The 13,353-nt window shown below is 33.9% G+C and overlaps 1 protein-coding gene across 1 annotated transcript; it reads right to left on the reverse strand.

The window, feature by feature from the left end:
- Positions 1-1,947: 1,947 nt before the first annotated feature.
- SPO11 (SPO11 initiator of meiotic double strand breaks) lies at positions 1,948-12,997 on the reverse strand. Its single transcript, XM_081033631.1, has 13 exons — positions 12,879-12,997; positions 11,917-12,030; positions 10,586-10,674; positions 10,106-10,172; positions 9,768-9,876; positions 9,334-9,417; positions 8,128-8,164; positions 7,679-7,788; positions 6,731-6,830; positions 6,386-6,423; positions 5,372-5,448; positions 3,106-3,217; positions 1,948-2,598 (listed from the first exon to the last, which is right to left on the reverse strand). Exons 1-13 carry the CDS (start codon positions 12,887-12,889, stop codon positions 2,479-2,481), a joined length of 1,068 nt encoding a protein of 355 aa, XP_080889757.1. The 5' UTR covers positions 12,890-12,997; the 3' UTR covers positions 1,948-2,478.
- Positions 12,998-13,353: the final 356 nt, after the last annotated feature.

Raw genomic sequence — 13,353 nt, forward strand, 5'->3', positions numbered from 1 at the left:
CCTTCATGTTGCAGTAGTTTTCGTTCACTTAAATTAAAAACAGATTCTAATCCAAATGTTCTTTCTTGATTAAAATTATGGAAATAAAATAAATACAGTAAAATAAAATAAAATAAATACAGTAGATGATAGTAGAGGGGATAGCTGTTGTCAGTTGCCATTTTCAATAGCTGCCTCTTTTATAGTAATCCTTTTTAGTAACAAATCTTAAAAATTAGAATTCTAGATGATTCCCAAATAACTAACATTAATTTTTATCAGCATATAATATAGTGTATTTTTCTCTTTCCACTTTCATTTCCCAAGTACATGAAAATTATTTTAAGTAAATTTCCAATCATAAACTTGAGATGACTTTAATTATCTAAACTGAATGTATCTGCAAGCCTTTTTCAAATTTATTTCAAATTTTAATGACTTGTAGATTTTTCATTCCTTCCCCTTTGGACAGTTTATCCAGATCCAGACATTTTGTGACTTAACCATATATTTCTAAGTTAGCAATCTTCTTCTTTATAAAACTTCTCAAAGTTTAAGGATATATTTAGATGTTAATGGAAGATGTAAAGTATAAATTCAAAGAAAAAAATTGTGATTTATAAAAAATTTTTCTAGGATTTTTTGTAGTCTCACAAGTCAAATTAACAGTATACCAGAACATTCTTAAAATGAAATATTTAGTTCTGATGTGACCAGGGAATATAACATAATTATTCACATCACAGGGTTGGCTTCAGGGACCTTGCCTGGACAGCTAGCCAACAATAAGAACTGGAGACTTTTCCCGAGCAGTGTGCACAGCCGGCCACACATGAAGCACTCTACGTGTACCGGTGTCACGGTGAAAGTATGAGCTTTGGAGCCAGACTCTGGGTTTAAGTCCCAGCTCCACTGCTTAGTAGTTATGTGACCTTGGGAAAGTTACTTAACCTTTCTGTACCTTTGTTGTCTCATCCGTAAAATGGGGATGATAAGTACTTAGCACATTCATGGGTTTCTGTGAAGATGACATTAATTAATGTTCATAAAGCACCTAGAAAAATACCTGGTATATAATAAGTGTTACATAAAGTGTTTTCTTTATTGTATTACCTTATTTAATCGTTCCTAGAGCCTCTTGAGTAGGGCCAGCTTCATGGGCCCAACCTGTGCAGTCACACAGGGCCCCACACTAAGATGGGTCCTGTGATTGATTTCTCTGCTGCTTTTGTCTTGAAATTCTTAACTTTTGAACGAAGGACCCTATGCTTACATTTTGCAGTGAGCCCTTCATATTCAGCAGCTGGTACTTTTCCTGAGGTTGACTGTATTATTGTCCCCATTCAGCCATGTCTGACTTTGGACAAGCAACATCCTCAGCATTCTCACCTGTAAGCTATAGGTGTAATAGGGTCTCGGTAGGCAAGGTTCTTGGGAGAGTTCAATGAGACAATGTGTAAGCAGTGATTGGCACACAGAAGTTCTCAGAAATGGTATCCATTACTATTAGGTTGGTGCAAAAGTAATTATGGTGTAAAAGGTTAAAAACAATTGCAAAAACTGCAGTTACTTTTGTACCTACCTAATGTTGTTAGCATTTATCTTGATAGAATAAGTAACCAAACATTTCTGTCCTTCTCCTATAAATACATATTCTTGCTTACAATTACAAGAAAATTTTCAGTGCTGTTAAAAGTTTACTGAAGGTACAGAATGAAATTATAAAACTCATCTCTAGAGAAATTAAGATAGGTTTATGAGGGTAAAAGATCACATCTTTATTGTTACAGAAAGGCCTTATTAAAATTCAAGGCTTCTGTAAATCTTGAAACTGGAGAAGTTCTTTGTCTATAAACCTAGACTAGAGAAGAATTCAGATGACCTGAATTTGGGTGAGAACTGATCAAACCCTTGAGAAAATTTTCAAATAAATATATTATTAATAAAAAGTATGCTCAAAAACAGAATGAAGACTGCATCAACCCAAATATTTATTCCTAATAAAATGTACTAATTTCACAAGTGAATGAATGACATATGACCTCTATACTATGAAGGCAAAAATAAAAAATGCACCTAAGAGGAAACTGCCAGACATTATAATTCATTTGCAACTTCTCAAATTTAGGTTATTATTATTTTTGTTACTAATATTTCATGCCTTAACATTAGTTGTATTGTAGAAAGTAAGTAAAATATTTTTGTAGACTTTGATAACATGTAAAGAATATTTTTTCAAATAAAATTTAAAACTCAAAATAACATTCTTTTATAATTTACTCTAGAACATGGGATAGAAAGCAGTCTCTATAGAGAAGGATAAAATAAATTCTTCTAAAGAAAATTACAGCATTTGTTTTGACAAAAATCAATGGAAAATTATTTTACCTCTGGAATTATGAATATATGTTTTTTCTACAACAGTATCTACTAGTTAAAAAAAAAAGAAGAAGAATGAGAATCCTCTTGCAATCATGAGATATATTCTGATATATTTTTTTATATCCATCCTCCAAATTTTAATTTGTTAGGTAAGTATACTCTGGAAAGATAATCGGATGATAGGAAGGTCAAAGCTTGAATTTCTGCCTTCATTTTAGAGTCTGCCATTATTTCCATCTGTCAAAAAAGGTAAAATATAGTCATACCAGAGTCTTTTGTTATAGTTCTGTCAGCTCAACAAACTAGTAAATCTAGATTTGTTTTATTCTCCAAAACCACGGGCAATAATAGCCTTTAGGGTCAGCCAGAATATTCTAGAGGTGTTAACAACTAGAAAATATCAGAGGAATACCAAGTGTGGATGCCTTCAATAACTAGGAATGCTCTGGGGTTTTTATAATTTCTTTGTCTTTTTTCTCTTCCTAAACTATGAGAGAGCCATAGACAATGGGTATATAACTATGATAAGGATAAAAATAGATCAGCTCTATCCAGGTGATCTTATCTATTAGCATTCATAATTCCATGTTTCCACAACCATGTACTCCCAAACAACACTCACCTTAGTTGTTGATTATATAAAATTTCAAAGAAGTTTGAAATTCAAAATATTATGTGAATATCCACTACTGAAGTAAAAGGTCATTAAAACATACAACACTTGAATTTTAAAAAGAAACATACTTCTTTTCTCCAAAATGGTTGGCAAGTAACATAAGGTCTCTTAAGGATACTGTCAAGTTTCATTTGGTCCCGTTTTGTCAATGGAATTAAAGTATCTTTAGGTATATTTAACCTGGAAAAAAATAGATGAAAAAAATCAGTAAAACCAAAGTACTCCTATAACTTGAATTATGAAATACTCACTTGTATTTATTGTACTAGTTCAAAAAACTCAGAAATGACAGGTAAGAAAATTAGTACAGCTCCACCTTTTAAATCCAGAATTTGGGGAATCTGGCAGGTCCTAGACCAGCAAGGGTTACATTCATAATGGAAGTCTGTTCTAAGTTGTTTTTGTTCACAGCTCACTCACAGGAAGAGGACAGGAAGACAGACATTAGTTATAAAATGCCAATAGCACTAACATCATGTATATCAACACCAAGGCAGCCCCCAGAGCTCTACATGCGTGGCCAGCTGCGAGATTCTCTGTGGGGTTTCAGGTCCCATCGAGTACTTAATTCTTTGTAATTCAGTGAGAAGTTTCTGGGCCATGGAAGTTAGATCTCTCACTTTTCACTGTGTGCACATATGTGCACACACGCACATACACAGCTATCTAGTTTAAAAATTGTTTTAAGTAGAATGTAATTTTATATTGGTACGTGTTTTAAAAATAGAACATGAGAGGTCAGGATTTATGGTGTGGACTACTTTTTGAAGTCACAAATCCCGGATTTCCTGGGAGAGCTCCAGTTTCAAATAGTCTTTTTCAATGTCCCCATAATTATGACCACTTGCTAGTGGCAGCTCCTGGATAGCATGACAATTTGATTGAAAGGGAGGATTTCCCTTGAAGCCATGTTTGTGAAGCTAGCACACTTTTTTTTTCTTTGATTGCACATTTATTTTGGAGTGGCTTTTGAGAGCACTAATGGAATTTATGAGTTGCAACTAGTGTTTCTGTAAGTCCTCCACCTTCATAATTATGAGATCATTTGGCTTGAATTTGTGTTAGAAATGATATTCATACAAATAAATCACCCCCGAGGGATTTTGACACATAATACTAAACTGAACAAAACTCTGATTCATTACAGTGTAAATATTCAAAAATCAAAAATTGGAAGTTTTCTCTTGTGCCCTCATTTTGTAAGAAGTGGCAATCACCCCAAATCTGTTCATATTCCATATTTAAGAAATCGGCACCTGTTACCAAAGTTTGCTCACTGCTTAAAGAAATCCAACAAACATGTTTAAGTTCATTGTCACTGGCCAATCAAAACAATAATAAAATATTCTTAAATATCACATTAGTAGAGATGAATAAAAGGGATGATGTCCTGTGCGGGGGGGGGGGACAGGTGGGCTCTTATTCTCCAGGGAAGGAGAAATAATTAACCTATCCAGAGGGCAGTCAAAGCCTTAAAAATGTGCATACCCTTTGACCCAGCTATTCTGGGAATCTAGCCTATGGGACTAATTAAAGCTGCAGGAGAAGATTCAGTTACAAGAGGGCCCATCAGAGCACCATCTATCAGAACAGACATTTGGAAACCACCCAAATGCCTGACTTTGAGGGATCGGCTGGATAAACACTGGTACATGCAGAATTTGAACCCAGCGATATAAGGCATTAAAATGAGGTCTCAGAAAAGAAATGTATTTATTGATATGGAAAAGGGATCTCACCATGTGTGCGAGAAAAGGAGATTACAAAATAACATTAGAGTATGATTCCATTTTTGTGAAAAAGATATGTCTATGCACAGAAAATATAACCTACAAGGGTAAAGCTGTTCATCTGTAGTTAACATCTATTACTTAGTATTGTTTTCTATAATGAACATATACAACAAACTCGCCAAACTTTAGGTTCCCAAACTTTACATAATCTTAAAATGAGATTTCTTATGAAATTAAAATTTTAAATGTATGATAAAGTTGATTCATATGTTAATTGATGTTGTCAATGATTACCATTTAACTAGATTCAATGTCTTATACTAACTATAAAAAAATTACAAAATATTTTTTTAACCATAAAGGTAAAACAAAAAATGTTTTTCAGTGAGCTGAAAGTTCAATTAACCAAATTCATTTGTGAACTATTTTAGTAGTCGAAACAGAAACATTAATGAATTTAATTCATAACTATGTAATCCTGAGTCATAATGAACAATGTAAATAAAAAATGTTAAGAGCTTTCCCTCGTAGTGACTTTTGAGGCTTATTGTGACACATTACAATGAGTCATTAATATCCCAGTTCTACTAAACTGTCTAACCTTTTAATATCAGAAGGGAGGAGACCAAGCCATCTAATAGCTGGAACTGTGAGATTATGGGCTTCAAAAGACATAGACTAAAATCAAAAGCAAAAGCACATTAGGTAAGGCTAAATTGCAGAGAACTAGAACATTTTTTTTGCAGCCAAATTTTTTTTACTTATTTAGAAGAACAAGTACTAAAGACTTCACACCCCAGAGCCCAACAGAAGAAAATCATCTGGCGCTTCCTTAAGCTAGTCTTTCAGTGAAGGTTGTTTAAACTCTGTAATGTTTCTGGGTTGATTTTCTATAAAGCAAAACCACAAATGAACCTCTTATCTGCATTTATTATTGTATTACTGTGATTCCACATCTGAACACCTTGCTCCATCACCCTTTGCATCCGCTATAAACATGCGTACGTCTGGGACACTCAAGGTGTATACTAGTGGCTCCCAAACTTTACCCTGCGCCAGAATCACTTGGAGGGGCTGCCTCTAGACATCTGGATTCAGGAGGTCTGGACAGAGACTGAGACTTGCATTTCTAACAAGTCTCCAGGCGATGCTGACGCTTGGGTCCAGGACCCCACTTTGAGAAACACTGATGTATGGTAGTTGCAGTCTAGTGGTGAAATTGGGTGGTGTTTGCATTTCTCCTTATGGTGGGAGAAAGGTGAATTGGCAAAGTCAGAATCCAAGGCTACGTTTAGTTTTATCAGAGATATATTTGGTGATCAGACAATGTTGGTACCCTGAGGCCCAAGGTTACTTGAGTAGGCCGGCAGTGGAGGATAATGAGGCCTCTTGCCCACAGCTAATCCCACTCTGTCATCTGTGGTCGCACTGGTCATGGTGGAAGCTGGAATTACAGCTAGGGAAACAGACTGGCCCTAGACTAGGACAGTAGCTCCCCTCGTACATTTTGGGGGCCCTCTGCTTACTAGGTGCTGACAAGTAAATGCAGAACTAACCCCAATGAATATAAAATATCTCAATAGTGGAAAAAGGAAAAATTCTTTTCTATACTTACCATAGATCCATACTTATAAATGCACATTATTTCTATGCCTGTTAAAAGAAAGTTAACTTTAAAATTAGACTTCTTGTATATTATAGGTTAGATAATTGGCATTCTCAAATTATATTCAACATCTGTAAATTTTATTTTTGTGGCCATCACCAATGAAAAATGTATGGTTCCGCTTAATATGGCTAAATTAGCAATAAATTGCCTCAAATAATTTAGTCATTAATCTAATAAGTTTAATCTAATAATTATATTCTCTTTAAAATATTTATGGAAGTTTTCTAAAATCAGAAAAACACAACAAATGATTTAATTATGATTGTTTCAAATAGTGCAATGATAAATTACCATGTGGATCAGCATCTACAAGAATGAAAATAGGGATGTGAAATGTATCCCACAGCTTCTTGACTAAAAGTCTTGTGTTCAGATCAGGTACTCCCTTCCCCTAAAAGCAAGTTTTAAATTATGCATTTTAATTCCAGTAGAATGAAATTGATAAAATTATATCCTTATTTTATTAATAATTTAAAAGTTAGTTAACATCCTGCTTCCTCTCCAGGGCAGCTCTCCTCACTGCTTCCACAAACATACCACATCTCCCAAACATCGTACTTATTGTTAACCTAAAAAGCCAAAATAATTTTAAGTAGATGAGCTTTTGTCCTTCAAAAATCTAGGTTTTTATAAAGGTCTGTAAAAGTAGAAGAAAGCCAGGACAGGGGAGGGGAACCTGATCCATTCTGTTATTCTGTCATCATTCCACCTACACACAGCCCAACCTTCCTTTATTCTCACTTCTTTCTTTCCTCCGCCAGCAGTTATCATCCATCCCTCCAGTTTTGAACTCCTCCCACATTACCCTGTAGCAGGTGGCTTACTACCCTTTGCTAACTGATGCCTTTAGCTCCCTGTGTTACCTCAATGTATTCTTCTGTGTTCTTGGCTATTCTTTAAACATTTAATGAAATTATCTGGAACACAAACCTGCGGGAAACAAGGAGCAGATCTTGCCAGTCATAGTCCCTGTGGGAAGGGAGTGAGGTAAACACCATGAGCCTGTGCAAACTCACTGAGGTCCTAGAAAATCGCCGGTATTTAAGAATCAGGACCATCACCCTGATTTTAGTCTGATTTGAGGATGTTTAAATAAACACCTTGGAAATTCTTGTTCTATAACCCCAAAGGATGCATCATATTGGTAACAGATTGCTGTCCAAGGTGTTTAGACGATGTTATAAACCCCTCTTACCGATCACCATTATTCCTGGATTCTAATAAAGGTAGATAATATACCGTAACCATGACGCATGGAGATATTTTGCTGCAAAAGTTGTCATCTAGGAGTCGTTGAAATGTCGCATCTTTTTCCACAATTAATAGAAATTTTGCATCTGTAATTAAATCTGTGAAGTTAAGGCTGACAAATTTAAGGCAAGAGTATTTCAATTTAACCACCAACTAATTAATGGTGCCATATAGATCAATTCAAAAGCAGCTATCGATATAGTATTTTCATTTTTATCTTCAAATATGTAACAGATATCTTTTCATATATGGAGATACCTGTCTTTCCTACTAGATGGTGAGCTCCTAAAAGAATTCTACAGAAGGGACCATGGTGTGTTTATCTTGACCACTGTAGGGTCTAGCTTGTTGGTTATACATTAGAAGGTTTGATTTATCAAAGTAATAAGTGAGTGAACATTCTAGAAGTTTAAATAATTTTCCTATTCAAAGGATACTCCGAATTCCTTGAATATTAGATGGCACAGCAACAGCCTAAGTTAACAAAGACAGTTTTTATTTTAAATAAAAAGAAAGTATAACCACATTTAAAAATTTATCACAAAAATTCTATATTTTCATTAAAAAAAATATGCCTGTCATCAGAGGTTTATGCCTCAGTAAGAAAACGGTAGGAAACAGATTTATTCTTCAGTAAGAAAACAGAACACATGACCCAAACTACTTTCCAGCAGGTAAGAATTTCTTGGAAATTTTGTGGATATGCGTCTTAAAAAACACAAACCGAAGAAGGAAAGACCGACTTCTTTATGCAGTATCTCATACTGTGTTTCCCCGAAAATAAGACCTAGCTGGACAATCAGCCCTAATGTGTCTTTTGGAGCAAAAATTAATATAAGACCTGGTATTATATTATATTATATTACGTTATATTATATAAGACCCGGTCTTATTTTACTATAGTAAATTTTACTATATATAGTAAATTTTAGTATAGTAAATTTTACTATAGTAAAAAATAAAATATAGTAAAAAAATATGTATAGTAAATTTTACTATAGTAAAATAAGACCGGACATAACATAACATAAACATAATATAACATAAACATAACATAACATAAATATAATATTATATAATATATAATATAATAAAGACAGGGTCTTATATTAATTTTTGCTCCAAAAGACCCATTAGAGCTGATTGTCCGGATAGGTCTTATTTTTGGGTAAACATGGTAGGTGTCACCTTCTTCCTTTCCAAATTGGTAAGTTGGCCCTTTCCATGCTGCTGTGCTAGTTTAGTATTATGTACCAAAGCCTATGCTTTCTTCTATATGTACCAAAGGCCTTCTATGTACTAAAGCCTAGCAAATAGTTTAGTTTTAAACATTAATTTCCGAACCAGAAAATGTTATGAGGAGTATATAAATAACCATGCTAAAATGGTCAAGCCATGCTCCATCTGAAACAACAGTACATTTTAAAAGGAAATGTGTACTTTTTTTCAATGACATTTGACAAAAATGGCATGTTTTGAAACTATGTAATGTACAACATGGTAAAGCATATACTTATTCATCTTTCAGTTTTATTTTAAAATCTTAAGCTCCAAACTACATAACAAAGCAGGAAATAAAATACATTTCAAAGACAAAGGACCGAAAGGGAGTTAAAACATGTGGAAACATTAATGATGCTTACTGTTGCACAGCTACAACTCACTTTGGTGCCGCCTTCCTCGATATACCTTAAATTGCCAGCAATTAAACCTTTCGATGTTGATAACTGAAAAAATAATAGACATTTGAAAGCTTTTTCACGAATATATTTTATACTGCAGAGTCACTTTTCATGTTCACCTGCTGATATATATATTTTTAGCTTAGGATGCAATTTAAGAAATGAAAGAGAAAATATGTAAGAGTATTTAGGAATGAAAAATGTTTGGTAATTCATCTAATTTGGTTCATTCATCCAAGAGAAAATATTGAGAATAGATTATTTAAATTCATAGTGAGAAAAACATAGTACCAAAAAATATCAAAAGAAGGCACACTTCACATGTATTCTTCTATTACAATTTTTATACAAACGGTTTGTCTTAAAGTAAAACGTTTGTATTAAATGCTACTTACTATATGTAGACACCTCCTCGGCACTTTTAGCATACAAGAAATGTCATTGATAATGTTGTCCACGATGGCCTGGTTACCAAAGAGTTGGCTGTCAGTGTAATATATGTCTCTATGAAAATTTAAAACATATTTTTAATTAACCAGATTCTCTTTGAATATGACAAATATTGGAGTATTGTTTGCAGGAAGCTTTAACTGGATGAAACACCCATATAAATAAAGTAACCTATTACTCATAGTTTAGTCTTATGTAACTTTTCTAAACATACAATGAAAGTTAATTTAATTGAATCTTATATTGCCTTTTAAAGAGTAATAGACCAGAACAATGTATTTACCTTTTGGTTGCGTAAGTGTTGCTCTGTACTAACTTATAAATCATGGACAATATTTTAAGAATTAGAGCTGGAAAATAAGATGCAACAAACAAGTTACTCATCATTTCTTTTAGCAATTCAAAACATACTGCTACCAAGGATTTTAACTGTCCCCCAGTTACTTTCCATAACATTAAAAAAATTACCTTTCCAAAATAGAAGTGTTAAGTACAGAATATAATTGTCTGAAGAATCAGATAAAATTAATTGCTAAATGAACAGCAAAACTGAGAGAATACATTTCTACTTAGTCATGCACCTTGAAAATTCTGGAATCACAATTTACTCCCATGGTTATGAACAATGCAAAATTCTGTCAATTTATTTCAAGTACAAGGGTGATCTATTAAAGAACAAACAAAATTATTTAACTAGGAACAACTAAAACCCAGAAGATTACTGAATTTATTTATCACTAAAAACTAAGAAAGAAGAACTTACCAAAATTTTTAACTGATTTTGGTGAATCACTTTTGATTTTTCTTGTGGTACAGTGGGATACCATGTGAAGACCCACAGAATCTTCAAACCTATCATTTTATTTAAAGCAAGAAAATAAAATAAAAAGAATTAATTTCTGAACACCAAACAATATACACTTAATGTCCTCTTCTGCACATCATTTAAATTTACTTTTCAGTATAAGCACTACTGCTTTAGGATAACCTCAGTTATAAGCATAGATAATTCCAGGTGGTAATTAGGTGATTAGTTTTGTCACATATAGAGTCACTAAAAGAAAGTGTTTAAAATAAATGAATTATAGACCTTTGATTATGAAGTGTGTGTGTGTGCATCTGTGTATTTCCTGGGAAGACATTTGGTGTATATGAACTATTTTCAAATATTTCACAATTTGAGTAGCATTTTGCTAATTTTAATAATTTTCTCAATAACTTAATTTAATAAATTAAAATTTTTTTTCTGATTTACCTCCGAAGTATATTAAATGAAATTATTTATATTAGGTAGTTAAGTTGAACTACCAAGCCTGTCCTAAAGGTGGCAGAAAGCACCAGGCAAACAGGCCAGGTGTCAGCTGCTTCAAGGCTTGACGCATCTTGCAAAATATGGAGCAAAATATGATTCAAGAGTTTACATTTTATACTAATTATATTGAATAAAAGAATACATGGTGACTATGGAGTCTCGAAACTAATTCTGTTTCTGTAACTCTGAGAACTATTCTTGTAGTATTTTTCATTATTTAGTGGAAAGATTCTACAGGCTGAGGATCTCAGAAAAACAAACTGTGTAACTAGGCTCCAGGATTTTGACAAAGCTGTTTGCTGATTTTACCCTCTTGGACACATAATTTAGCAGGGGGAGATCAGTTAGGAGAAAGAGCCTTTGAAATGTGCTCTGTGTTCAAGATCCATTCATTTTGCTCTCAGTATCAGGATTGGTTGTAGGGCCCCTGAGCAAGTGGCAGTGTAGATGAGAATTTCCCCCTTTGAATATTGGAAAGCTTAGACTAAGTTTGGAGCCCATTTTTAGGACTGTAAGTCTTTATCATTTACATTTTGAATTCTAACCTCTTTCGGTGCTCCATATTTTGTTCCTAGCATTGTTTTCCCTTTGCCTTATCTTTCCTATCTAGTTCTAGTTTATTTAACCTACTTGCATGGTATGTATTTTGTAAACTTCCTTAAATCCTTTTAGGCAGGGTAAAGGCAATAAAAAGAATGAAATCTGACTAAAACTCTAACATGAATAAATTCAAATAATGACATAGATACTGAATTTAAAAATAAAAAATGCAAAATGCCCACTTTATATTTTCCCAACTTGATCTGTTGTCTATTGTGAACGCAGGTGCTTCGTTTCTTGCCAAGCTTGTTATTATATCTTGGATAATATTTTCTATAGATGCAAGCACCTCAGAACTGAAACAATAAACACACCATGATTTAATCTTAATCCTAAATTAGGCCTCTACAATATGTAACATTTTCCCAGATCAATACTGAAATAACTTTTTGTTTCATTGGTTGTTTTTTTTTTAAAGACTAAGTCATCCACGTCAGTAATGATATCTCCCACTAAAGTTTGACATATTCACAGGTACTGCATTAACACAACAGTATTTACAGTGACATTTCATTTGCTTGTAATTCCACTTTTCAAACAATTGCCTGTTGAAGTAAGATCTCTCTTGTAGGTTAGTAACTAGACAACATAATTTATAAATATGTTTCAATCTACTTTTCATATTAACCTACTTAAATACAAACACATTGGCTTGAAATACTCCTGATACATGTTTTAATTAAAAGTGATGTAATATTGGCTTTGAATTTAATTTCTTTCCCAAAAATGCAATGCAAAAATATTTCAAAAGAAATACTTCTTGCTGTAGCACATTGCCCTAATTGATCTCATGCCTTAAATCAGCCCTCTTGAATTTTCAGTGATACAAAAAAGAAAAAAGTTTAATCACGACCGTGAAAAGATTTGGCAACTCTTAGGCCGTTTTACAGCAAGCTGTGAAGACTTAGCCCAGTTTTCTGTCAACTGACTTTTTAATTTCACAAGCCATCAGCTCCAAAAAACGTTCAGTTATAAATACCACGAGCACACTGCCTAGGACGGGAAATAAACTCTAAAAAAATGGGCAAAATGTGGGTTGTTCTAATTTCCACGGGAACTTGCTCTCATCAGAAATGCATGTATCAGAAAACAAGTTTTAAAACATTCGCTGTTTTCTAATATCACGAGATAAAAACTGACTCACATCTCATTCATTTTTTTTTCCAGTTGAAAAAGAGTCGCAGGATAATATTGACCAAGTTGACGATACGATCAGATTCGTTTACGGCTGAAATACACACGAGGGGTATGTACCCCCTTCTTTCCCTCGCCCTCGTGACTTCCCCCCCAAACTGAACCCTTACACGTAAAGCTTGTTTGTAAAATTTGTTTGCTTGTGGGTTTTTTTGTTTTTGTTTGGTTTTTTGACAGTTGATTCGGGCTTAAAAGTAAAAAGGCAGTCGTTTGTTCAGGCTGAAACACGTTGCCGATAAACCGGAAGAGGAGACCAAGGAAGCCAAACAACCGAGAATTTTAAGCGAAATGTGGCAATAAGACAAACGTCTTTTCCGTAGTCAACTCCAAGGCGGGCAGCGGGAGAACCGCTGTGACTGCTTTTACCGCGTGGAGCCCAGCGGGGGACGCTCGGGAACATTCCAGACGTGGGACATTCTAGAAGA

The sequence above is a fragment of the Rhinolophus hipposideros genome, assembly GCF_964194185.1.
Source record: "Rhinolophus hipposideros genome assembly, chromosome: 22".
Taxonomy (NCBI): domain Eukaryota; kingdom Metazoa; phylum Chordata; class Mammalia; order Chiroptera; family Rhinolophidae; genus Rhinolophus; species Rhinolophus hipposideros.

What these genes read in the sequence shown, in the direction of transcription:
- SPO11 (XM_081033631.1), bottom strand. An exon ending in CGAGGAGGTGTCTACATATA is followed by an intron (nt 9,418 to 9,767) that starts GTAAGTAGCATT and finishes TTATTTTTTCAG; the next exon opens with TTATCAACATCGAAAGGTTT. An exon ending in TGAGTTGTAGCTGTGCAACA is followed by an intron (nt 8,165 to 9,333) that starts GTAAGCATCATT and finishes TTGTTAACTTAG; the next exon opens with GCTGTTGCTGTGCCATCTAA.